The 27,500-nt window shown below is 43.1% G+C and overlaps 3 protein-coding genes across 6 annotated transcripts in view; 1 reads left to right on the top strand and 2 right to left on the bottom strand.

Moving 5' to 3' along the window:
* The window catches only part of DHRS3 (dehydrogenase/reductase 3), a 164,186-nt gene that overhangs the window by 55,957 nt on the left and 80,729 nt on the right, over positions 1-27,500 (top strand). The gene's annotated exons all lie outside the window — the stretch shown is intronic.
* CFAP107 (cilia and flagella associated protein 107) lies at positions 19,649-22,918 on the bottom strand. Its single transcript, XM_031613316.2, has 4 exons — positions 22,577-22,918; positions 21,339-21,452; positions 20,658-20,835; positions 19,649-19,981 (listed from the first exon to the last, which is right to left on the bottom strand). The coding sequence occupies exons 1-4, from the start codon at positions 22,889-22,891 to the stop codon at positions 19,698-19,700; spliced, it is 891 nt and encodes a 296-aa protein (XP_031469176.2). The 5' UTR covers positions 22,892-22,918; the 3' UTR covers positions 19,649-19,697.
* On the bottom strand, positions 22,945-27,411 carry LOC149915252 (arylacetamide deacetylase-like 4). Of its 2 annotated transcripts, XM_090123116.1 has the most exons (6): positions 27,158-27,411; positions 24,981-25,197; positions 24,727-24,790; positions 23,948-24,120; positions 23,718-23,804; positions 22,945-23,638 (listed from the first exon to the last, which is right to left on the bottom strand). In XM_090123116.1, the coding sequence occupies exons 1-6, from the start codon at positions 27,335-27,337 to the stop codon at positions 23,346-23,348; spliced, it is 1,014 nt and encodes a 337-aa protein (XP_089979242.1). In that variant the 5' UTR covers positions 27,338-27,411; the 3' UTR covers positions 22,945-23,345. The 2 variants fall into 2 exon arrangements, with proteins under 2 accessions (XP_089979242.1, XP_089979241.1); XM_090123115.1 differs by having other exon boundaries at positions 22,945-24,120; positions 27,158-27,410.

Genomic DNA, 27,500 nt, shown 5'->3' with positions numbered 1-27,500 from the left:
GCATAATGTAATTGAGATACAGACTGACTTTTTAGAAGTGTGCACGTTGAGTTAAGAAAATGTCTAATCCCCAGAACATTAAAATTAAGATCACCTGAAGCGACTGTCCAAACCTAGCATTTCATCCTCAGTCAGCCTGTATCTTTTTGAGACAGCTTCATTCCTGCTGTGTCTCTTACTCAGATGTGAGCATTAATGGGTCGAGTTTTGGAGCAGCATAAAAATGCATTGGGGAAGTACCTTGAAGGGATGGTTCTGGAAGCTCTTAAAGAGGAGCATACTGCTTCTCTCCCTCAAATGCATAGTACAAGGTGAGCCACCGTGCTCTGACAGCTAAAATTTAGCCCAGCTTACTTAGGGACAACCTAAAATGGTCTTGTCTTTCTGCTGTGGGAATGACTGTGTGCAATCACCTATAAGTAGGTATAGGGTATTGGATAGGATTGCACACACTTGTGCAGCAGGGAGAGAGTGTGTGTATAACAATACTAGAGCTTGCTGTAACTATCACCCCTGTAGACAGCCCCAGTGGAATAGCTGAAGCCTGATGGAGATGCTGAGCCTGAGACAGTGCTTCATCCCTAGTGGAGGTCCCTCTGTGCTGACTTTCAAACCCATGGGAGCAACTCTGTGCAGGAGTTTTTACTGATTCAGCATGTGCAGCCTACACACTACGTGAGTAAATGAACTTAGTTTCCAAGTGGCTAGCTGGCACACTGCTAATTTAAGCCCAAAATAAAGGGCTTGGCATAGTTTCTGAATAGAATAATTCCTCTCCATGGTACCATGAAATAATGTCATTTGTCCTGTAACCTGTTTTTACTGACCTCTAGCTGCAACTGAGTTGCTTTACTGTGGAGGTAAGTCATGGTGATTCATTGTGGTGAATCTTCATGTGTATCTTCACATTTTGTCTGCATCTTAAACAAGATAAATTCAGCTTGGTATGAGCTGCAGCTGCAAATCACCAACAACCATCAGCAGCAAACTAGGAAAAACACTCTTCTGTTCACACTGACCAATCATCCATCTACAACTGTAAATAGCAGGAGAAACCTATTGGATCTTAAACTGACAGATGTTGTGTTGCAGAACAGAGTGCCTGAGTTATGAGGTGTCTCTCCAGTTCCCATCAGCTCTTACGGCTCACCAAGAGCTCCATGAAGCCATGTGTAACGTTAGGTTAGCAGGCATTATGTGCTTTTTTGGGGGTTGTCAAAAAAAACATACGAGTAAACACTTCAGAACGGGCTTTTACTGTTGGTTTAGTGGGAAGTGAAAAGTTGAGAGGGAGGTGAGCAGCAAATAAGGGGTGAAGATGACAGCTTGGGCTGGAGTTGTTCAGCTAAGTTTGTTTCACAGCAGCATTGTTTTGATGGCAGAGCTGCTTTTTCTCCAAGCATTAAGTAGGTTCTAAAGGTTAGCCCCTTCACACCAAGCATGAAATGGTATAGCCTCTTAAACAGTAACTCAAACTTGAAGGAATAGTTGCTGGTAGAGTGTTTAAAGCTTGTTGCTCACAGCACCAGTTGCCTATTGGAAAGCTTTAGTTTGAATCTGAAATGCAATACGTCACTTAATAGGTTGTACAAAAGCCTGAAAGTCAGGAACATCCATATAGACAGTGGTGCTGGTGAGATGTGCTTCAGTTGTTTCACCAATCTGAGGTCACTGGAGTATAAGTGGTTGGACTTTGACTCTCTCTTTCTTTTTCTTTCACCACCACCAGCTAAGGAAAGCACAGGATAGAGGCACAGTACAGCACCTTACAGTCTCCCCTTAGCTACAACAGAGAGCAAAAATAGGATTGAGTTGAGCAGTAAAGCCAGCTTTGTGACCTTTGCTTAAAAACTGAATGTGATACAGTCTGGCTATCTGACATTCCAAGGCATAGCTTGGTGTTGTTGTCTAGGGCTTTTGCTCTTTAATGAGGGCAAGTGTTGGAAGACTTTATAGTAGAAATAATATTTAGTCTTCATGGTACATAACAGGGAATAAATAAAATGAACATATTTGACAAACAGTTCTGGTCTATTTTTGCTCACCAATTTTTCTCAAATTGAGTGACTGTCGCTCTTAAGAGTAGATTAGGTTTGCAATCTGCAGTGGGTTAAAGTATTACTCTTTATCCTTTCAAGATCTGTCTGCAAATGTGAATTTGGGTCACTGAAGGAAATGACCAGAATAAATCCCTTATGGTCATCGTAGTCAGCTGGGCAAATGCACAGAGAGGCTGTTATTAACAATATAACTATTAGTGAAGATGAAAAAATATTTCATAGAATCACAGAAAGCCCTGGGTTGAAAAGGAGCACAATGCTCATCCAGTTCCAACCCCCTGCTATGTGCAGGTCACCAACCAGCAGCCCAGGCTGCCCAGAGCCACATCCAGCCTGGCCTTGAATGCCTGCAGGGATGGGGCATCCACAGCCTCCTTGGGCAGCCTGTTCCAGTGCCTCACCACCCAAATACCACTTCCCCAAACTCCAGATATAAACATGGCACCTACTGGTTTTATAAAAGGTTAACCAGAGAGATATCACTAATGAAAATGAGAGATTATTAGATGATGGAGTAATATTTTTGGAGGTGACCATAAATTGAGCTATTTGTTGAGCATTTGCCTTAGTTTCAACATGGTGATGTTAAAGCCTATATGCTGGCAGAGGAGGTGTGGGAAAGCAGCAAGAAATCAGAACTTCTGTATCTTCACATGGTAGAACAAGAGTATGTTGCTCTATGAATGGTTTCACTGTTTTCTTCCCATAGCAAGTTGTAAATGTCATTAACTAGCTGTGAATGTATTAACTAGCTTCAGATAAGGTTTTGTGTAGAAAGTAACAGAGGAACAATAGATACAAATATCCAATATTGGTACTTAATCACTGAATAACTGGAGGTTGGAAATTCTCAAAGTCTAATTGCAAATTGTTTCCAGCAGTGCTGTAATTTTGAAGCAGGTCTGAAATAAGGTATATAGTCCACAGCTTCAAAAAAAAAGTTATTTTTAAAGCAAAAACTGGAGGGAAAAAGAAAAACCTTTTTAGAGATTATTTAGTCTGGAATGGCTTTTTTAACTATCAATTGAAGAAGCCCTGCAATACTGGATTTCAGATGTTCGAGCCATAACCTCATGATCATTATGCCAAACGACAAGAAAATCACTACAAATTTAACACAGTTAATTTATGTTATTCCTTGGGGGAACAAAAGCCATTAGGCTGAGAAATTTGCATTGTTTGCAGAAGAAAGTATTTCAGGCAGGCTGATTTCCTCACATCCCTTCCATAGTGGCATATGGGACACAGCTTATTCACCACTGAGCAATGTGTTGGTGTGAGCACAGCAAAGGAAACAATTGCTTTCTGCTTAACCTGAGCTGTGCTTTAACAGTAATAATTTTAGTTGGCCTCAATTCTCATTTCACTGCATTATTCAGGATCTGGTTCTTATTTTCTAAAGATTGGTAGGGTTCTGTTGGTAGGGCCTTTGGCAGTGATGCTCTGTATGTGTTAGTAACTGGAGTTTGTGATTTCTGCAGCTGGCATTGTTTGGAGACTGCAGGCATTCTGTGCAGAGACAAGACAGCTTTCCAGATTCCTTCTGGCTTTGGAGGTATTGCTCTCAGGTCTGTGAGAGGGGCATCTGACCCAACTTACCACAATTTGGCTGCAGCCTTGTGCGACTGACAGCACACAGAAGTTGCCATTCGAAGCACATTCTTTTGATCTGACAATCACTGTATCTCGATGTTCTAGTTTGATGATGGATTTATAATGAATGTCTTTAACCTCAGTCTAGCCCAGCCATCTGCTCTGTGGAGCAAGCTGGCTCTTCAAAGCCATTTTCTGCTTCAAGGTGTCTCCTTGTAGGCTACAGAACAGTGAGTCAGCTCCTCCCACCAGAGCAAAGCATGATTGCAAGTGTACCTGGTGCAATGCCCAGTGGGAAACAGCTTGCACAGAGCACAGCAGCTGGATATGATGATAACCTTTGCACTGTGGTGAATAAGGGCTTGTTGGAGGTGAGAGTGTAAACATCAAAAGGAAAGGGGGCTGGAGTGGTGCTTCCATCAGCTCAGCATGTGAGCACTCACCTGTAGAACCTCCTACAATACATTGCAACAGAGCTTGGCAGTGTTGCTGTCAGCTGAATCCCTGAGAGATGACATCAATCTCTCAAGGGATGTGTTAGGTATGGGAATGTTTCATTTCTGTGGTGTACAAAGGGAGAGATTTTCTTGCTTGTAGGACTGATGATCTGATTAAAACAAAAGTCAGAGATAATTACTTTGTCTGGACTAATCAATTGGAGGAGTATCTTTGCCATGCTAGTTTAATTCATTACTTTTCTGAGTTTTAAAGCAAATGATAGGAATTTTAGACTGATTGCTTGGTCTGCTTTTGTTTTTAGATGATCTTTTATTGAACAGAAATATTTGGAAAAGCATTTAAGATATGGAGTTATTATTTTCATGTATGCACCCCTGTTTTCATCCCTGCAGCATCACTGAGCTCACACAGTCCCCAGGGCAGTACGTGTGTAAGGCTTGCTCTGAGAGCATCACCTGTCATTTGCACAATGTTACCAACAATCTGACCGCTTTCAGTCTTTGAATTTGATTAAATCACACCACTACTGAAGAGAAGACTCCCCAACAAGTTCAGTGGTTACTGGACAGGTTTTAATAGATCAAAATGCCTTTAGATTCTCCTAAGCACTCGTGGTCTATGTATTCACGTGGGGAGCTTCCATTCAGTTAATTGTCCATTTCCCATCCTGAAGTTCATCTTTTCTTTTCTTAGATGCAGGAATTGAGACCTCCCTGTTAGCAAGCCATGCTGTTTCTGCAAGCCTACAGGCAGCCCCTAATCAATTTCTCTCCTCCCATTTGTCAGATATCACCACAAATTCCTGAGACTTAATTCTTGTATGGAGACTGTCCATAGTGCTGTGTACAGGATGGCTCAGAAAGGGAAAGCGTTGGTGAGGGCACTTCATTAATGGAAATAATTTTGAGGTTGTATAACTGCTCTCCACCTACTTACTGTTATCACTAATGAACCTTTCTTAACCCTCCTGGATTTTACTCTGTGTTCTGTTCCACTGCTGCAGAATTAAGGATGTCCAATCTTAAAAGTGTAAGAAGCTTTGTCTCAGAAAGTGACATGGGAGACTGGTCTTTTTTTCCCATGTTCATTACAAGTTGATCCCCCCTGCTGGCACCTTCAAATGAAGTGATTTAAAATGGATGTGATATTAAAGCTTTAAGAAAGGATTTTAAAATAAATGAAATGCTATCAGGACTGTAATAGTAACAGCTGTTGTGTCCACCAGCTGGATGGTGGAATTAATCACTCCGTCAAATCCCACTTTCACAAGACTTTGCTTGTTCTCTGTCCCTTCACTAAAAGCACAGGATAAACTCAGCAGAGGTGGCCCACAGCTGGCTTATCAGGGAGCAAGGAGGTGAAAAACTTCTCCTGAACTGTCAGCACAGCATGCACTGTGCAGCTGAGTTTTTGCTTAAGCTGCAGCATGCAGATTAAAATCCCAAAGTCTGGAAGGAGTGGGAGCTCAGGCCCAAACCTCTGTGCATGATTATGTGGTTCCCTACATGTAATATCAAGGTAAGAAAGTGCTGTTCAGTTCAGTGTTCATCACAGAGGCAAAGCAGGGCATTTTGTAACCTGTTTTTGGAGGAGTTGGAGAAGTGCATGCAGAAGTCCTGCCATCTGAGACTGCTGGTTGTGGTGTTTTGCTTCACAAAGAAGGAACTTCTTTTTTCACGGTGGGATTGAATATTGACCTTGTTGAATATATTTCATCAATACTAAAGCTTTGGGAAAAAAAGGACTTGTCCCTGCTGACATGTAGGCTCACACTCTTACTCAAACCAGTTCCAAACACCAATCAGTTTCCCTGTCAGAACTCACTAGCAAAACAATTTATTTCCAACTCTCTGACTCATCTCAGAAAACAACCTGAGTTTTCAAAATGCCTGTTTTCCTTTTGACTTTGACCCAAATTTTTATATAAAGTCTAGCAAGAGATTGCAGTGGGATTTCTTTTGGGATTAAACTACTTTTTAATTGGTTGGCAGGAGCTAAATTTTTAGTTGTATTTTGCTTGGTCGAAGGAACCATTAAAAGAAAATTATTTTTAGTGAAACTGAAAACACCACTTCTCATTTGTACATCAGCTAGCAAATCAAGAAATCCAATACTTATTCAGGTCTGGGTTCTCACTCCCAACAGTGCAGCTAACTTAGTGAGCAGCCTTGGACAGGGCAGTTAACCTTTCTATTCTGTGTTTAACCATCTGTAAAATGGCTACGATACCACTTACCTGCCTGGTGCAGCTGTTCTGAGGCTTAATTTTTAATCAAGCTCTGTTAAAAGACTTTGAGCTCACTGCATTAATGCTGCACCGAGAGGCAAGATGGTTTTATTTCTGTATTATTGCTTTTAGAAGATCAGTCTTTCTGAGAATAACATATGGTGAATGATACTGTTCTAGAAATGACATCAAAATGGAAAGAGAGTATTGGGAAGCACGAGGAGAGATGTGCTGGGCTGGAGTGCCAACTTTCTGACACCTTAGAGTTCCTACATCTCTATTAATTATACATGTGGAGCAACTTGTTAATGCATTTCTAACGACGTGTTGACTCAACCTCAGACCTCTATCCTGGCAGGCGGTCTTTTGAGTTAATTTAACCCCAGGATCAGAAGGAAATGGACAACTTAGCTGAAGGCATTTCTGTAAGAGCACGGTAGGCTGCTATGAACAGAACAGCCCTCCTGGGGGAGAGATGGGAGGTAATGGGACACCTTTGTGGGGAGCTCATTCTGAATAATTTCTCTTGAAGGACCTGGCATTACATTTCAGGCTGATTGTTCATGGAATATGACCAGGTTATCATCCTGGATGTTATTCTTCTACTTCTTTGCCCTCTAAAAGTTTCAAAAACAATTATAAAAACACTTAATTTTACTAATTATGTCGCTGAGTCATTCAGGAGTTTATTTATGGTAAAATATAATTGCTTACATCTAACGGCAAGCAGGAATAGAAACCAACAAAGTACTGTATTTGACCAAATTGCCTATTACATGCTGCAGTGCTCTGATCTTACCTAATATTTTGAAGCAAATTTGACGCTGTGTGCTTTGCAGGCACAACACCCACACCAAATTACTGTAATTACTGTTCTTTTCCCCATTAGTAGAGGTGCAATGCTTGAAGTACAGCTCCACGGTAAGAAATGACTGTGTATATAATTGTGTGAGAACCTCAGACAACACGTGCATTCTTTGCAAGAGATGGACAACAGCACAGCCTGAAGCTTCCATAGATGACTCTGTGGCAATTTCTTGAATCTGTAGATAAATACCAAGGTCATAAGGAACACATGCCCTAACGTAAGCCATTACAGTAGATGCAATCTACTCTACACAGAACCTCTATTATTATTATTTCTTTTAAGAGTCACTTAGAAAATGAGACTTTCCAGATGCAGGACAACAAGCTAGCTGGGATGGTCTAAATTAAACAAGAAGTGTTTAATTTAGAAAAGACATCCAGACTGAGTGGCCACGCTGTGACATTAGAAATACATTACCTTGATTGTGTTACGTTGCTGATTCATTCACAGGAAAGTCCCTCCCAAAACTTATAGCTGTGTCTCAGACAATTTCTGAAATGAATTCGTAAGCAAAGAAACTCCTTTAGCAAATGACTTATAAAGTAACTGATGATTCTGAGTGTGCAGGTTGAGATACCTTGAGAAGCCTGGCTATAAGAAAGAGCTGAGCACCTGCAGTTTGGAAAACACTGGAGTTATCCAAATAACTTCAGAAGGTTTAAAAATGCTAAATCTTACATTTAGCTTTAGCTCTTTACCTGGAGATCATCTTTAGTGTAAATTAAGTTCTTCTGGGAAAAAAAAAAAGGGTAAAAACAAAATGTAACCTGAGACATTATGCCCTAGGTTGTGTTTGGGGGTTTCTCTCTTCTTTCTTTTCCTCCCTGCACTCGTCAGAAATATTGTAACAGCTATGAAGATTAAAGCTTCATCCACCAAGACATATCCATTTCAGGCACATGCATTAATCCATGGCACAGGCAATCCTGCAGTATGAAGCCTGTAGGTTACGCTGTTATGCTTGTTGCTAGAATTTACAGAATTGACCATGCTAATACTTTGTGAGGCACTGGAACAGGTTGCCCAGAGGGCTGTGGGTGCTCCATCTCTGGAGGCATTCAAGGCCATGGATGGGCCCTGGGCAGCCTCAGCTGGTGGAGGCACTCAGTTCACAGCAGGGATTGAAACTGGGTAGGATATAAGGTCCCCTCCAATGCAACCATCCTGTGATTCTATGATTTTTCTCAATATTCATATATATATTTTTTGGCTGAACAGCTGGTCAGTGTCAGCTAACAGCAGTGTGCTTTGGGAGTGGTGTCTTTCAGGTGATGCTGGAAATTAGCAGGTGTCCCACTCTACAGAACGAGAGACAACAGGAACAGATTTTGGAGAGATTTCAGGTGGGCTGGAAAGAAACACAACCTTCTTACCAGTAAATATTAACTGCCATTTAAACTGGTGTATCTGTACCATATACAGTGGTTTCCTTGGCATGGGGCTGTTCCTGATTTTTAAGGGTTAATGCTCTCTTACTTAACCCCCCTTCCTCTCTCTCTGAGTGGCTCAGAGCACTGGCTTTCATTTGAAGGGCACAGCACACTGAGTGATGTTCACATGATACCAATGACAGCAGCACGATAAGCCTATTTCTGACAGTGTGGCAAATTACTATTATGAAATCCCAGTACATTTGATTGCAGAGTGACTTTCAGAAGGGATCACAGGCAGCAAGGTTATGAAAGGCTCTGTGTTTACTGCAGTAATGCTGACTTACTGGAAAATAATATCAAGAGCTCTTTAAATAAAAAAAGCTTGGGAGATTCCCAATTCATAGAACGTTTGGCTGAGTATATCCAGCCCAGCATTATGTTTCTCTAAAATGAAAGGGAAAAATATCAGCAAAAATTCTTAGGCTGCTTTAATAGGACTCATCAGCCTCCAGCTGTCCTTCCCTCTGACATTGCTTGCTTCAGGAGATTATTGTTGTTCTGTATCCTCAGAACCTCCTCCCTGTTTCAATCCAAGATCGTAGGATGTCTTGGGTTGGAAAGGGCCTCATAGATCATCCACTTCCAACCCACCTAGTTCAGGGTGTCCTGCATCCATAGAGTGCCCAGGTGAAAAGGAGAACAAGATTAAAATAAAGAAATATGGCAAAAGCTTAGGTGGGAGGAGAAATAGGCAATGTGTGGGTTGAGACAGCACATTACTGATCAGTAAAAGAAGTATATTTTCTAACTAAAAAGTCATCAAACAAACATACCTGCTGACTTATTGCAGCATCCCGGGCTGTGTTACAACAGGGAGTGTGTTACAATTTTCACTGCCCCAAACACCTTTCATTTAAAATTAGGTGTGGAATAATGCAATCAGATAAATGAAAAAGAGCAGGCTTTAATGGCTCATCTTTAGAGCAAGGTTTTTATCATACCTGTGATCATCACTGGTGATGACCACATCAGTGATCATTTCATGGTGACACAGGTCTTTATTCCATTACCTAATAAATAAATACAATTATTATTTTTTTCTAGACTTTGCTTTTAATGCTTTTCAGTTATGATAGCCCAAATAAATCCAATTGGTTTTCTTGCTTTTACTAATTGGAACAACACCAAGTTGTGAATACTGTATTCATAAGCAGTGCTCTGATCTCTTGCCACAATTAGAGTTTGTGTATTGTCTGTTTCATAGCAGCACAAGTACTGGGAAGCTTTAGCATTCTTGTTCAATTTCACTTCAAGCACATCTGCCCCTAAATAGTGAAATGTTGGTCTCTGCTACACCATAGCAGTGCTCCAGAGCACTTTTTGATGCTGTATTCCAGCCAGCAAAGAGCTCAGCATGCATATGAATCTCATTAGGATGCCAAAGAAATCCTGTCTCTGATTTGAACCTCTTACACCTCTGTGATATCGAGGGAAAGTTTTGTTTTAAGCAACCTTGTGATAAATTTGAGCTCTAGAGTTAGGAGTTTTAACAGTTTCTCTGCATTTCATTCAGTGGAGCAGTGATTGCATTGGCTGTGTCTGCCTTTGCTGAGGGAAATATTGGTCCTTGCAGGTAGAACTGGATGTGGCAAATCCAAGTCTGTCTCTCCATTACTTCTTCCTGCACTGCCTCTAATTATGGAACTCTTAAATGATGACTGAAATACACCTCATCTCTGTAAGTATGGATACAAAATAGAAAAGTTCCTAAAGTTTGGGTAGAAATCTCCGGAGTTCATAGAATCATTGAATCATCAAGGTAGGAAAAGACCTCAAAGACCATCCAGTCCAACCATCCACCTACAACCAATAGTTCAAGGTTCAGTGCCCACTGAACCATGTCCTTCAGTACTACATCTGCCCTTTCCTTAAACACTTCCAGGAATGGTGACTCCACCACCTCTCTGGGCTGCCATTGCCAATACATTACCATGCTTTTTTAGAACAAATTCTTCCTAATATCCAACCTGAATGTCCCCTGGAAGTTCATATGACTTTTTAGAGCAGCTAAGGAGTGTATTTCCCCTGCAAAAGCCCCAAAATACAGGTAATTTCTACTTCTTAGCACACGTAAAACCTAAAACAAAACGTCAATATATCAGTATATAAAAGAGAATGATTCTCTTTCTTACTTATCTATGTTATCTTGGTTGAGAAAAGCATTCACATGATGTTTATTAGGGGATACACTGCCAGTATAATCTTGTTTGTCTGCAACATGGAATGTGGCTATTCCAGTCTCCTTTGATTACTTTTCCTGGCCTAATTAGGGAATTGATTCCTTAGTTTATCCAGCACAGACTTGCAGGGTTGTTTTTGTATTCTGCCCCTTTGCAATACGAGTATATTTAGCTGATGATGGAATATGGCTTCCAAACGTAGGTGGCCACAGCCTGTCACAGGTTCAGGCTGAGAGACCAAATGGCTGAGGTTGGATGTGCAGCATCAACAGCTGTCTTTTTGTAAAGGTTATTTTATTAAAGCACGTGCTCTTGGAATTTGTTTCCTGGGTGGCATGCTGTGCCACGGAGTGGCCAAGTGTTTAAATAACCTCTTCAAACATAGCTTGCACTTTGCTGTAAGGCCTGAAGGCAATTGTCTCTGAAGTCAGACTTGTGATGGCAATAACTTTGGTGCAAGTGAATGGATGTGGTTATTGGGTTATTGTAGTAGCAGTGAACTCTGTGAAAGGGGAAGGCATGATGAACAGGGGATCATTTTGCAGGCCTAACAGGTATTTGGATAAATGAGACTTTGACCTCTGACCTCAGCAGGGCCAGAATTGCACCTAAAAGCTGAAATGCTTTGAAAGAACAGAATCATAGAATCATAGAATGGCCTGGGTAGAAAAGGAGCACAATGCTCATCCAGTTCCAACCCCCTGCTATGTGCAGGGTCACCAACCAGCAGCCCAGGCTGCCCAGAGCCACATCCAGCCTGGCCTTGAATGCCTGCAGGGAGGGGGCATCCACAGCCTCCTTGGGCAACCTGTTCCAGTGCCTCACCACCCTCTGGGTGAAAAACTTCCTCCTAATATCCAACCTATGCAGCTGTGAGGATGATGCTATTCCTCTTTGTGGTGACCAAACATATACCACTATTGTGACTGTAATTTTGGCTTCCTGAAATGCAGAGAAATTGTCTGATCACAGCTGCAAAACGTGACATGTGCTGCTAAACCCACCACATGAAGCTGAGCTCTGCACACTGTAGCTGAACTGCCACAAGTACCCAGGTTTGCTACCTTAAAAACTTGCTGCCTTCCTAATACTGAACTCACATTGATGCCTTATTGTAGACCCACTGTAGACTCCTACATGTTTATGTGGGTAATTAAACACAGATGGACTGCAGTCAGGATCTCCTGCTAAAATGACTCATGATGGGTAAGTCCCAACATTAGAAGAGGAGGATGCAGGGGGTATTCAGCATTCATGTGGCTCTTCCTCTGCAACCAAATTAAAAGCATGGTGGTGCCATCAGCTGTCTGCCACCATAATCTGCTAATGAGAATTCTCAGTTTTGAGGCTGACTGGCTAATCAGATAGGGGGTGGTCTAATTGATAAAGAAATGAGGGGGCCATGTAGAGATGGATGGGGGGAGGAATCTCCAGAACACTGAAGTGCCAGAGGGTACCAGAATGGGGGGATTTCTTGTGAGTCAGCCCAACCTAGAAATAGAATTATTTGTAATCTCAATGCTTGCACTTCTGAGAACGGACTAAGAATTAACAGCCTGACCATATGCACAGAGCATTGGGAGTCTTTCCACTGTTTTCAGTTTATTTTGGACTACATGCATGTGATGCATCTCACACTGTAGAATTCCTAATTTCCCCCTGGCAATATAGTCTGGGTCCCTGCTGTGATATGCATGTTGTGATGCCATTTCCAGCAGAGTTTATGGACCCACAGTGATCAGTGCTTGTTTCACAGTGAATGTGTGCTCAGATATTTCAACTTACACAGTGGCTGATATTATGGTAAATCTGCATGTCACTGTTTATTTAACATGGGCAATTTTTGTTAGTCCTGACATAGGAATTCCATGAGAAATATTGAAGAGGAAATGATCACTGATGCACAGTTCTAAAGGGAAGAAAATAATTGGCCATAGTGTCTCCTTAAAAGAGGCCTTGAAAACATCTGGAAGATGGCTGCGTTTCAGTAAGTTTTGAGGAAGGAAAAATGCTATTTTGGCTGGCAGAATTCTATCATTTTGATTCCTCAGTGGCAATCTCTATAACAGAAGCTGTTCAGAAGCTGCTATTTCTTCCTGTCTGAAGCAAAATGCACTTTTTTATTCTAACAAATCTGAATAAAATTAGAGCACCATCAGCCAGAGCAGTATTCACTTTAAAAAATAAAAAACTTGAAATTTCTTTCAGTGTGGCAACAAGCTGGCCCATTATTTGGGGGGGTTTGGTGTCAGTGCTCACATATTTAAAAGGCCATCTCAAACCTCAGAGGCATTTTTGACATTTTCCCATTCACAGGGTTGGTATTTGGGGGCTTGAGAATGCTTTGTCTGTGTTAAGATTTAAACTTTTAACACCTTAGAGCTGTCACCAGTTCACTGGAAGATGCTATTTTGATTTTCCTCATTAGCAGCTCTGAAAAAAAGAAGAAAAAAAAAAAATAGCACATTTCTCATTTAGTATTAATTGGAACATATTTTTTTGCCTGTAGCAGTTTGCTGATGATGAGATTTCTGCACTGCTGACTGAAGTGGCCATGCAAATATCCCCTGCAAACAGAAAATAAGGCTGTCCCTGTGAAATGACCTGCTGGAGGAAAGGCTCATTAATCAGAAACAGGTACAGAGCAACAGCACTGCCTAACACTGATCATGTAAACAGGGGCTGACAATGCTGTCTGAGCCATTAGGCAGAACAGTTTGGTAGACGTTAATGTTTTGTCGGACAGAAAGTTTAGTCAAGTGGTGAAAATATGGGAATGAGGATGGAAGTGCTCATGCTGCTTCCCAGCTCTCCTACAGCGGTGACCTTGTGACAGAACCACTGAGAAAGGGCCACATTCCTCCAAAAACCATGGGAGCTGCACTTCTGGAGGTAACACTGCCTTCAGGTTTTGTGTCCTGGGTGTGAAAGGTAAAAGTGGCTGCTGTAAATCACGTGGATTTGTGTGACAGTGCAAATTGTTCCTGTTGCAACACCGCAGGTCGTTTTAGGCTGGTTTGCAACAGCTTTTTTGTCTTCCAGTTACTCTATTCATGAAAGGGTGTCCTGCTCATTGCAGGGGATTGGACGAGATGGCCTTTAAAGGTCCCTTCCAACTCAAACCATTCTATGATCCTATGATTCTATGAAAGAGAGAGATGTCTTGTTGCCATGTCTACCTGCTGCGAACATCTCACAGCTCCCTGTGCAGGCTCTGCTTTCTGTGTTGTTCATAGAGGCCTGAGCCCAATTTGCCTTCTGCTCTGCTTTGACTTTGTGTCTACTTGTAGTAGAAATGAGGAGTAACACGGCATCCTTTATCTCCAGGGACTGCAAAATGTTTGGAAAAACTGCATCCTCCAAACAGAAAATGGCACCATTTCTTGGAACACATGGAAATTTACTTGCTTAGACAGTGGGCACTCATTTCCCTGAGATTGAAAAGGGAATCTGGGAGTGCCAGCAGTCCTTTGGTTGGCGCTCAGACTTTCACAAACTGTGCACTGAGCCCTGTTATCCACAGATGGCCTGAGCTCCATGGATCACAGCTCCTCTCACGGAAGTGTTAGATGAACCCAAGGCACCACGGTGTGGGCTTTGGGGAGTAGGAAAACAGAGCACATTCTGCCACCTACTGCCTCCCTGCATCTCTACAGCCCTTATGTTCAGTGTATGAACTCTTGGTCTGCCCTAAGCTGGTTGAGATCTCACTGAGTTTATTTTCACCAGTGGGATTGCTGTATTTCAACCTGGAGCACTTCAGAGGTTGGATCGATTTGCTCTCAGTATTTATATGTAACAGGAGCAGACTTTGAATTTGAAAGCTGACTCTGGTCAGCATCAGCAACCAGCACATGGAAAACCAGAGCTTCTGTATCAATGTAGGTATTCGAAGTTGCTATGTTTTTGTTTTCTAAAAATAATAATTGAGATTTTCTCTGTATTGGCTGCTAGGCTGGTGTGCAGAGGAAGCTTAGGCAATGCACGGCCTCTAAGCCCATTCTCCATACACACTTTTCTGCTTGGCATGAGTGTCTGCTACCTTGAGGAGTAGTGGGGAGGATGAGGCTGAGCCCCCACACTGCTGAGGCACTGATCTGGAGGATGCTGAGGCTGTCACTGCAGGAGGGAGCTGTGTGAAGCATAAGGGAGACTCCAGCAGCATTCTCCCAGGGATCCTTATCTATTTCTCAGGCCAACGACTGTCAAGGACAAGGGCTGCCATCAGGTCAATGTGTTCTTTAAATATAGAGCTGACTAAATTTAGTGTTAAATCTGCTGTGAAAATTTACAGCTCGTAACATTTACCTGACAGACATCCGGACTCCCTTGTCCAAATATACAGTTCCTTAAATTAGACATAAAATATGCCATGAGGCAGCAGCCTCAATTACATATTTACAGCACTGGATCAGGTAAGTATGTGTTTATGCAACCAGTCCTACCAGTGCAATGAGCCAGTGCCATCAGGGAGCTCTCAGGGCCACGGGCTGTCTCTGCATTGTCTGAGTCTGACATAAGGAAGCTGGTGTCCTTAGGGGCTGTTGCAACTCAAAGAAGAAAAGCATGTGATGATAAATATCTTCTCTTAAAAACCACTGTGCCTAGAGATTTTTTCCTCCTTAGCAAACATTATTGCCCCTAAACAACGAGTATTTTATTTATATAACCATTTACTTATGGGCCATTGTTGAATAGAAGTCGGGTCCTTCAGTATCCAAAGTGAATGCCTCCCATCACTGCGACTGCAAAATTATTTCCAGCACGGAATTCTCTTCACCAACGAGCTCAGCAGTTATTTTGTGGTTACTGCAGTTCTTCAGTATCTCACACTGATGGGGTAATTGCCTTTATGAGAAGCTCTCATGCAAACAGCCTTTTGAACTGGAGTAGATTTTAAATCAGAAGAGAACACCAAAAAGGAAGAACAAAGGGGATGTCTTCAGTGCAGGCAGCACGTAGCACAGCCCAGGTTCGTGGCATGCAGCAGCACTCAGTGTAGCTGCTCTCAAAGACAGGAGGCTCCTTTGAAATGGAGTTTGGATTAAGGAAGAGGCTTCAAAAAGGTCGTGTCACATTCTGGGGAGTTTATGTACCCTTCATCAACTCAGTGACAGGGCAGAATTTCTATGAGGGAAGCCATGCTGTTTAGAAAAGAAGGACCAAATTGTTTTTAAAAGCTAGGAAATGGATTTTTCCTGAATTGGTGCTCTCCAATATGGCAAGATTACCATCATTAATATATTACAGCTGACATCTGCTTAGACCTACAGGAATAAAGCATATCAGTGGCACGGGCTGAAGGTGGTGGCTTCTGAGATCTGATCAGTCCATGTCAGTTCAGCAAACAGCATGAAACCATGGTTCTAAAAAAGGAATTGCTAGCTACTAATGGCAATTCAGTGTTTTTGTCACCAGTGCAAAAAGTACATGTTCAAATATATGGGCAAGCTTTGCCAGAAATGTGTGGCTGCCATCAAAGAAAGCTTTATTCTGTCCTTACAGAGCTGGGTCACTCTGAACCCCATTCCCAGGAGCTATACTTGCTTGACCAGTGCCATGGCGTGTGCAGCTCTGGAGGACAGCACTTGGCAGGCATTGTATCCTCATTAGGCAGGACTTAAATTCTGCCCAGTGAAGCTTTTTTACCTGAAAACTGACTTAGCTCTTTATAAGCACTTTCCAGTGAATATTTATAACATTCTGAAAGAGGCCTCCTGCCCAGCAAACCTCTTGTCAACAGCCTGTTTCTCTGCTCTGTAACCACTCTCCCTTCACAGCTGGCATCCACAGTCCCAGCTCCTGCACAACTTGCCAACCAGCATCACTGCTCCTTGTTTGAGTCCCAACACTGGCTGAGATCCTCAGTCCAAAGAATCGAGCTTCTTGTCTCTGCAGCTCATCCAGCCTGACACTGCTCTCCTTCCAGGCAAGAAATCTGTTCGCTTGAGAGACACGCGTCAATTCCAGCTACCACCTTGTCTCTGTAATGTCACAAAAGTTCACAGACGAGGCTGATTTCATGCAAACAGGGCTGCCTAGAATGTTTTTAGAACAGGGAGTTGTTCCAAAGCATCCCGTTGTTGTACAGAATTGAAGAGATCTCTGTGCTTGTGCTTTCCAACCACAAGTGAGCGTAACTAAAAAAGCCCTGACACTAAAACAAGGTGGTTTTTTTTTTTTTCAAGAAAAGCCTGGATGAATGTTACACATCTGCAGAATAGTTTGCATTGGAAGGAAATGTTTGGCACAGTGATGTTTCATAGTAATGCCTGATTGTGTAACTTTCTATTGTCTTGATATTGGGTAATCATTTGCGTTTTGCAATGATTCCAGGACTCCCAAAGTGTTTGTCATACAGTAATGGATTCAACAAATGCAGTAGTGGATTACAACAACTGAGTGTCCTAGAATAAATGTTATCTATTCTACATGTTTAAGACATGCTTTCAGCAGTAGCTCCACCATTAATACCAATTAAGTCCTATTATCCTCTATTCTGTCTGAAGTTTTGTTTTGTAGAATGTTTGAGCAATGCATCTGCTATGAAGATGAAGAATCATAGAACCACAGAATGGTTGGAGTTGGGAGGGACCCTCAAGGCCATCAGGTCCAACCCCTGCACTGAGCAGGGACACCCACAGCTCCATCAGTGCTCAGAGCCCCATTCCCTGACCTTGGGTGTCTGCACCACCTCTCTGGGCAGTCTGTGCAGTGCCTCACTGCCTCACTGCAAAAAACTTCTTCCTTCTTTCCAGTCTAAATCTGTCCTCTTTTAGCTTAAGTTCAGCAGACTTGGAGAATTGAGTCACCAAAATGCTAGTTATCTTTGCTGTGTATTTAGCACTGCTGAAGTGAAAACAGCTAATAACTTCAACAGTTCAAAGCCAACATTTTTCTGCCAGGTGTTATTAATTGTAACTGACACGTCTTGTAGAGTTGTGTGTTCTTGTAGTTAAGAGGCTCTTATCAAAATGCATTTCACCCATTTAGCTACCTTGCTTGGTTCCTCTGGGTGTCACAGTTTTTTACTTGTAGATGACCTCGTTGGTTGGAGGGATGAGAGCTGTGCCTGGGGAGCCCTGCCCAGTCAGCTTACAGGTTTGGAATGAATGCTTTATACACATTGCACAGACAGCACTTGTGCATCTCAGTTATTCCCTGTACCTTGAGCAGCTCGTTGCTTCTCACAGATCAGCTTTGATTTTAGAAGCACCGTAGATAATAATCATAAATGTTTGATTTACTATGAATATTTAATACTTATGAAGGATTGATGAGCATATTTTTAAACAAACTGGTAGAATTGTGTGAAATGAAGAATATCTATGAATACATGTCTGACCTGCATTCCAAATAGTGTAGGGCTTTGTGTTTTTATTAAGATAGGTATCTGGTTTGTATTTTCATTCAGATTTTAGTACATGGATAACAAACACAAAAATACACTTTCTGTGGCCAACTGACAATAAAAGGAATCTGAATGGACTTCCTTACAGATACTAGAATTATTCTATCTTCCAATTTCCATCCCATTGGAAGGAATCCCTTCTTTATCAATTCTTTTCAAGACGTTTTTTCAAGGAAATATGTTTTTCCTAGCACAGAGCTAAGAGCTGGCTGTGGTTCACTGATTTCTTTTCACCTATTTGCTTTCAATTTCCTAAGGCTTGGAAGCCAAACAGAGACCCCACCCTACATACTGCTGTATTTAATTACCAGGGTTCTTGCTTCTCCAAAAGATCTCAATAGCAGTGCTGCTTTCTGATGCAGACAGCTGAGCTCTGCATCCAGCTGGCAAACATCTCCCAAGGGTTGGTGGAGAATCACTTTGCCAATAGGTGCCACTGTTGCTCCATGTATTTGTGCCTGAATCATCAGCGTCCTTCAGTTCAGAATCAGTTCAACCTTGAAAAAACAAAACTAAATCATGGTGACTAAAAGTGCACCTCTGTGCAGAGGTAGAACTCATGGCCAGAGGTTTGTCCAGGCCATGAGTAACGAATATGCTTTATCTTGTGCCTAAAAGTGATTATAATATTGCTAACCTTCAGCAAAATAGATGAAGGAAACCATAAACATGCATGGAATTAATTACAGATATGTTTCATCAAAGCCTTTAAGTCGCTGCAGATTTATTGTTGAACCTCAGACCAGCAGCAGCTGAATCTTGATCTCCTGCAGATCAAACATGATTTAAATGCAAAACTTCCACATTAATGCAATAAGAACTGGGACTTCTGTCAGCACTAAGTACCAGGGTGCCCCATACAGCAATGCAAAGGCCACCAACTGCTGTATCTTCTGGGTTCAGTGCTCGGTAATGCAAGGCCAGCTAATGTAGTTTACTTTGCAGCTTATCTACCATTAAGTGCCATTCAGTATGCAAAGCCAAGGGCAGCTGAGGACTGCTTGCTGGCTGCGTCGGTGCAAACCTTGCTTCACCTTGTCCTTAGGTATTCAGCCATTCCATATGCTTAATTTGCTCTTGGGCGTTTCAGACATATAATGGAATAATACAAGCTTCTTTTCTCCTCTTTCTTTAAAGAAATGTGTAGCAAGCTGCATGAAAATGAAATAACTAAAGAAAATACAGCTAAGGGATTTATATGCTATTAGGTTCTGCCTCACTTTGTATTTTTTAATGCAGCTACCCACTGACTAGATGCTGACACATACGTAGAGTATTAATATCTCCTGTTAAAGGAATATTCCCAGCCATCTGCAGCTTAGAATGTAATCCAGCAACGTGTTCTAACTAGCAGCCAGCCCTCCAACCATATAACCTAATTCCCCTTCCTTCCGCACGGAACAGATCACTCTTAGTCCATCAGCAACAAGCTGTATTAAGTAGTGCTTAAGATCACACTAAGCTGTTTACATGGAGGCAGCTCTTGCCTTTGTGTCTCTCACTAGTTGGCTGAGGGCTTGCAGGTATCTCTGACCCCCTTCATAGTCCAGGATTCTGCTAACATGGGGAAGCTGTCCCCTCCTGGAGGAGAGGCCGTGAGGTTTAGCTGCACGTCTGAACTGGCATGGAGCAAAAGCTGACACTGGTGGCTTTTCATAGGAAATGGTGTAGATGCTGTTCATCACTCCAGCTTCTTTCCTGTGCCATTTTCTCTTCAGGTGCTCAAGAAGTCCGTAGTTGGTGGGTGGTTCTGAGACGAGAAACGATGACGTGTTATAAATGGTAGAATTAAAACTTTGATCCTGGTGTTTTTAATCTGCAGTGGGCATCAGGAGTGTTTCTGCTATTTTGACAACAGATTAAGGACAAAACAGCAGTCTGGTTGTTCCCAGGGCAGGTGTGTGTCCGTCTGCCTGGGGGGAATCACTGTAAGGTACTGCTAGGAAAACAGTCATGATATAAATATAAGGAATCCTGATTGTCCATTGTCTCTGTGATCGGTATTAAAGAAGTTAGCAGAGATTTACATAGCTCTTACATTCAGAGACATAGTAATCTCAGAATCATAAAATGGCTTAGGTTGGAAGGGACCTTAAAGTCCATCCAACCCCCCGCTGCCGATTCCCCTCTTTTAGTCTAAAGCCATTCCCCCTTCCCTACCACCATTACACCACATAAAAAGTCACTCCCCTTCCTGCTTATACATCCCTGAAACACTGGAAGGCTGCAGTGAGCTCCTCCCAGAGCCTTCTCACCTCCAAGCTGACCAAGCTCAGCTCCCACAGCCTTGCTTCGCAGCAGAGGTGCACTGCAAAATCCACTTTTTAAATGATTTTAAAACAGGAGGGGCTCTAAGTTGGTATGTTGACCACTCCACTATGTCCCATCTTTTTTTTTTTTTTTTAATTAATAATAGCAAGAACTACCAAGAATGGGGAAGTCTGATTTCTGAGGAACCCATGCAAACTTGCGTCCGTTCCAGCTGCGGAGGGGAGGCAGAAAGGGAACATAACCATGTCTGTTGTAGTTATCCTCATACTCTGACACTAAATGTCGGCTCCTCGGTTCCTCGTGGTGTGTGAAGAAGTGCTGTGCTGGCAGGCCCTGAAATGAGATGCACATTGAACCGCTCCATTTGTAACGGTGCACAGCATTCACATGGCTTAGCATGCTTTTGAGTCAGACTGTGCCACCAGTGACAACATAAAATGTCGTGATACCTACATTACCTTTACTTGAGACTTAATTCCCAAGAATAAGGACATTTGCCTCTCAAGTATGGTAAATTTTCAGTTAAATTAAGCAACTACATTTGCATAGCATGAGGTCTGATTTGGCCGCCCTGCTTCCATCCAGTACTGCCAGGGAGCTCTGAATCCTGCAAACCAGCCACAGAATCATAGACTTAAGGCTGGAAAAGACCTCTAAGGTCATCTAATCCAACCCATCCGCCTACCACCAACACTGCCCACTACACCAGAGCTGCAGTGCGTTCTTTGGCACGTGCATTTGTTTATGGATATGAAATATGACTTCAGTTGGTTACAAGTCATTGCTGTTTGGAATATTAGCCCACAGAACCCCACATAGGAAGCTCTTTTACTTACCTCGTACTTCTTCATCATGGTTGCTCTTAGTGTTCGCTCTGGTTTGTGATCTGGGAAGTGAGTGAAGTCTGTGCTGTACACGCTGCAGCCAAGTTTCCCGCAGGGTTTTATAAACTGGAGAGATGCACAGCACTCAGGAGATAGCAAAGGCAACCTGATGATTACAGAACCTCTGTTCTGCTGCTACTTTTTATCATCTGTGCATTAAAAAGCACTTATTTGAAAGGAAATCTATGCTACGGCCATTGTGAAATTCTACTCTGACTCCTTGGTGTTAATGCAAGATACTGTAATAGCCATTGAAAAATGCCTCATGGTTTGGTGTTAAATACCATCCCCTGCTGTGTGAGCTAACATCTGAAAAGCATTTTGCTCCAGGTCAGTTGAAGAAATGCAGAAAAATGGAACATCTTCTCGGGAAACCTGTTCCCCAGCTGTTTTCTTTGGTTACAAAGGGCTTTTTCTTACTATTCTCTGGGCAATCTGTTCCAGAGCTCTGTCACCCTTACCACAAAGAATTCTCATTACTTTCCAGTTTATTTCAACCTCATTCCTAACCTAAAGAAATACATCATGGATTTCTTTTTTTCTGCATAATGTGCTGTGATCACATCAGATTTCATAATTGTCAGGACAAAAAAAAAAAAAAGAAGTAATTTTATTGGAGTCAGGAGGATTTGCCCTAAGAGCTCCAAATTCGAACCTAACTGGAATGTTTTAACAAGAATTAAATGTTTAATGATAAAATCTGCTCAGGTCTTAAGTAGGACGTGTAATTTGTAGAGTAGCTCTGCAAGCAAAAGTGCTGACATCCAGACCAGTAAGAATCCAAAGGTACAAGTAGTATCAACTTATTGAGGTGTTAATGAAACTTCTATCGTGCTGGGCTGTGTGAAGTTGTATATATGAATGTTATATGGTTGTGTATGCTGTATGTAATAAATTGTACAGCATTCTGAAGAGATTGCCATCAAAGATGCCACAGTGCTTTTAATTGGCAAGTTTTATATCTGGTACATGGCAAATGTTATATCACATTCCGCGTGCCCAGGCATTGCTTCTGTCCTGGCGTGTAGACAAGAATGGCAGATTATAAAATTTCCAGATCTACAAGTAAGATAATTATCCTTCTCCCCTTTGTTGCTGTTCTGAGGTGCTTACACTGCAGCAGTGTATGACCTGCAGAGCATGGTTCTGACCCCCTCTGTCCTGCTCTTACACTTCCTTCCCATCCTTACCCTTTTTCTCTCTTCCAGCCAGTTCCCAATGAGAACTTTAGTCGAGTACTTTGGTTGAACTTTCCACCAATCCTCTCCATCTTTTTTTGGTTCACTCGTATTTCTTTGTCTCACCAGCGCTGTCTTTCCTGGCTGCTCAGTGACTGTCACTCCAGTAGTGGGGCTGGGTTCTAAAAGCAGGGCAGAAAAGAGCTCCATTTCTTTTTCTGTCATGCTGGGAAGTGGGCTGTTTGTGGTACTGCTTTGCCTTGAAGCCATATTTGTTTGCTGTCCCCACGGTGACTGCCATTCCAGTAACCGTATTCTAAGCTGCATCACAGTTACTGCTGTGCAAAACAGTGGCTCCTCACCCACTCAGGTTAGCTATCATCTTTTTTCCTCATGCAGAGTTCACAGCCACAGCACAACGCATCCAAACACTGTGATGTCTTTTACTCAGTTCCACCAACACAACACACACAGCTGTGTGACAGCCTCCCTTCACAGGTGGATAGACGCATTTCATTGTAAGCAAGTGGGACAAACCAGGAAGTCCATTCAAAATAACGTTCATATTTATTGACATAGCTAAAGATAAGGGCTTGCAGCATATGTATAATATTTGCATATTCCATTTTCCAACTAACAGCTGGAATGAGGTTCACATGAGCCATGTTTGTCATCGTTAATGGCTGCCTTTGAATGACTACCCATCACCTGATATTAAATATCCTAAAAAGATATTTTCTAGATTGAGGCATGAACAGACTCGTGGAATCTAAGATGTTTACTATAAGCCCTTAAGGAAGTTAACAACGCTGTCCAATCCCCTTTTCCCAGATGGAAACGACAACCCACCATAATCATACAGGCTTATGATTCCATGGAACCCATCCTCGAGGTGGCACCAGGTCACTCGGACTCCATTGTCCTCCAACCTCTTCTTGTACAGCAAGCCGTCATCTCTTAGTACATCATACTCACAAGTCAAGATGAAGGACTCGGGCAGCTGGTGAACAACAGCATCTTCAGCTAGCAGGGGGCACAGGTTGGGCTCACAGAACCGCTTCACCGTCTCATAAACTTCAGCCATAAAATTGGAGGGGTTAAGTGGCTTCACTCCTCTGACTTTAAACTCTTCAGGGATGTTATCTGGACTCACCCACTTCCTGTACTTCTGCCTCATATCTGGAGGGATATGAGAGCCCTTCAGGACCTCCTGCATATGTGATGCATCCCCGTTTAAGTACTGCAAAGCAAAGAAAGCAGCGCGTTCCCGGAATAAGAGAGGAACTCCCCGATTCTGATGATAGGATGGCAAATTGAAGTCCAGTGCCTGAAGGCCTGGGTAGATCAGGATCTGAGCACGCAGCCTGGGGAGGTCTGCTCTACCTGCCAGGGTCTGGCTAACAGCAGCAGCTAGATTGCCCCCAGCACTGTCCCCACAGACACTGATCTGGGCAGGATCCACCCCATAGTGCTCTGTACTCCTCATAAAGTGTACGGTAGCATTAAGACAATCTTCATATGCAGCAGGGTATTTGTGCTCAGGAGCTAAACGATACCTAATGCATAACAGACAAGTACAGGAAAAGGAAATATCATTAGTGTTAATCAAGGAGTGTTATCCTACACTACCTTCAAGCCAATTCATTACCTCCTGAGCAGGCATTTCCCAGCTAGTGGCTGCAGATAACGTGTAACTTGTGGTTCAACTACAAGAATTGTCTTCTGATTAAGAAACAATGAGCTTTTTTAATTAATTTCTTCATTGCACTACGTATTCTTGACAAGATAATTTAATGATTTTTTGCCTGTTTCCTTTGTGTAAAATGGGAGTAACACAGCATGATTGTTCTCTCTCTTTTGTAAATTACAAACATTTGGAGCATCTTGTTACATATTCAGCACAAAGAAGATTTGTTCTACCTAAGATTTAAATTGGCTTTTCTAGATTTTCTTTGTATGCCATGTATCTCTTTCCTGGTGTAACAGTGCATTAACAGCTATGTGCTGGGAAAGCATAGCTGTCATTATTTGTCTCTTTTCCTATGCTGAATTCTTTAGAAATTTCTCAGTAAAAAATAACATCTGGAAAAACAGTGCAGCTCTACTGTGGCACCCCAGCAGCAATAATCTCTGAGCAATAGGACTGGGTAGGGTTGACTTACTGAACAGATACAACTACGGATTCACTTTCTCTGGATAAGTAGCGGCACACTTTTTCATAGGTATCTGGAAAAGAAAGACTTTCATTAGTGCTTTGTTTCTGAGACATCTAGGGGGCGTTCATTTCAAGGAAGGTGTTAATTTGTCTTCATACTCCCTCCAAAATCCCATGCTGAAAGCTCCTCTTCTTTCAATACAATGAAAACATGAAAATGTAATATTTAAGTTACTACAGTTCCTCCAGTAAATGTCTTACCGAGACTTCCAAACACCCATCCTCCTCCATGAAAGAAGAGGATAGCTCTCCTTCGCCCGTGACATGTGGCTTTTGGCTGGTACACCCTCACAGGTACTTTGTTAAACTGCAGATCCTGGATAAACAGCTTCGGGTCCACCCTCAGCCTCCGTCCTTGGCGCACGTATCGGCCAAAAGTGATTTGGCTGCAAAGTCCTGTCTTCTCCAAAATCCTTCCCTGTTCAAAGTTAAGAATTAAGGCTTCTTTAACAGTCTTGGTTTAGCCAACATGTAAAAAGCTCCACATCACCCATTAGTGTTCTATAATAAGATGTAATGATCACAGTATGAGAAGTTAGAATAACTATCATGAAGACCATTGAGAGAAGAAGATAATAGCTATGAAATCATCTCCTAAACTGTCTCTAAATGGCTTCTTGTATTCTATAGATTGAGTTCATTCTCACTGGTCGTTTACTCTTTTTTTTTTTTTTGCCTTCACAAACACATGGAAAACAATGAGGAAATGTAACTTGGCAGCTCATGGAATCATAGAATCATAGAATGGCCTGGGTCGAAAAGGCCCACAGTGCTCATCCAGTTCCAACCCCCTGCTGTGTGCAGGGTCACCAACCAGCAGCCCAGGCTGCCCAGAGCCACATCCAGCCTGGCCTTGAATGCCTGCAGGGATGGGGCATCCACAGCCTCCTTGGGCAACCTGTTCCAGTGCCTCACCACCCTCTGGGTGAAAAACTTCCTCCTAATATCCAACCTAAATCTCCCCTGTCTCAGTTTAAGACCATTCCCCCTTGTCCTATCACTATCCACCTTGTAAACAGCCATTCCCCCTCCTGTTTATACTCTCTGTTCAAGTTATGGATTGGTTTTCTTGATAAGAATGCTCACTTCCAAGAAAGTGTGAGTCTCAGGATAAAGTCAAAAAGCAATCAGATCCATACCTGGATTTGCCCTGCCAAGGAGGAAAGTTCTACCTTAAATCATCTGGAATCTCCCAGATTGTATTCTAAAGAATCAAACATGGAAGTCTAGGCTTCACAGACAGCAGTTGGAGAGTTTATCAGTTGTCTGATAAAAATAAAGCTCTTTCATTCCGGAAAAAAACAGATTTCCCAAGCTCTCACTTCCTACATTGAGTAAAAATCCTAATTTCTTTACTTGAATCCTCTGTCATTCTCATGTCACATTATACATTTTATATAGGCTATCCAAATTGGCAATACTGAAGTATGTATTTTAGTCATCAGTCTTGCCCAGCACAGCTCAGTGCTCATTCTTGTCTCATTTACATTTGATCAGAGCAATTAAATTAAATACACAGAAACATCCTCACAAACTCTTACAAATCTCTTCATTGCACAAACCAATACTCTTGAATAAAGCTTGGTGGATTGGTAAATGCTGAATGCCGAGAGGCATTGTGCAAGTTTTATTGGTTTTATTTGCACAACAGGAATGAACAGAACCGAGCATCCCTTCCCAGTGCTCCTGCAATACGCTGAGCTGGAATATAGATCTGCTGCAAGGAGTGGACGAGGGGAAGGTGGGAACAACACGGAGGGGCTCAAACACAGCACAGTGCATCGTGCTGAGCAAGATGCCCATTTTAAATGTTTCACGAGGGCGTTTCTTTATCCGTCCCCTTGCCACGTTGTGGGAGGACTCAGGAGCGCCCGTTCCGAGGGGGTGGATGTGGTGTAAGGAACTGCAGGAGGGCAGGATGTGCGCAGTCAGCAGAGGGAACGCTGTGGCGAAAGGAGCGGAGGAGATTTTTAAACAATTCAAAGGAGCTGTAAAGTGAGAGAGGAAGAGTTGAGCAGAGCTTTAATGCCGTTTATGCAACGCTGTAAAAGTGAGTCCGGGGATTAAGTAAAGCAGCCCTAACCGGATTTGGTCCCATAAATGTCAGCGGTGGCAGGAGCAAGTTGCAGGGCCGTTCCTTGTGCAAGGTGACTTCGCCTCCAGCCCAGCGCACTTAGCAACGAATCGCCGGCTCAGCTCCGCGACTCGCATCGTCGCCGCCCTTTGCCGACCTGCCAGCGAGCCCCGGCGTGCCGCCCCGCATCGCGACACCGGCTTTGCCCAAACGGATGCCGGCCTTCCCCGTCCTCCGCAGCCCCGAGCATAGCCCCGATCCCCGCGTTCCCCCGGCTCGCGTCCCACCGACCCGCCCCACTCACCAGGGCCGCCGTGCCCAGCAGGACGGCCAGCACCAGACGCAGCTTGGCAGGCTGGTTCACCCCGGCCGGGATGTCGTAGCTGGGCAGTCCGAGCAGCACGGTGCCCAGCACCAGCCCCGCCAGGGGCACGAGCAGAGCGAGCAGCAGCAGCAGCAGCAGCACCGCCGCCGGCACCGCCATGGCCCGCCGGCCGCCCCGCGGGGCTCCCCGGCCCGCAGCGGGGCCAGGCTGCGGCCGCCCCCCTCCTGCAGGCCGACGGCGTCACGGGTCGTTTGTGACAGCTCCGCAAAGCCGCGGCCCGGGGTCATGCTGCGAGCCCGGGGGGAGGCCGTAATCTGCCGGA

Source organism: Phasianus colchicus, chromosome 22, assembly GCF_987193195.1.
Source record: "Phasianus colchicus chromosome 22, bPhaCol1.hap1.1, whole genome shotgun sequence".
Classification (NCBI taxonomy): Eukaryota; Metazoa; Chordata; class Aves; order Galliformes; family Phasianidae; genus Phasianus; species Phasianus colchicus.
Note: the sequence above shows the minus strand (reverse complement) of the source record. Positions and strands in the feature narration are given on the sequence as shown.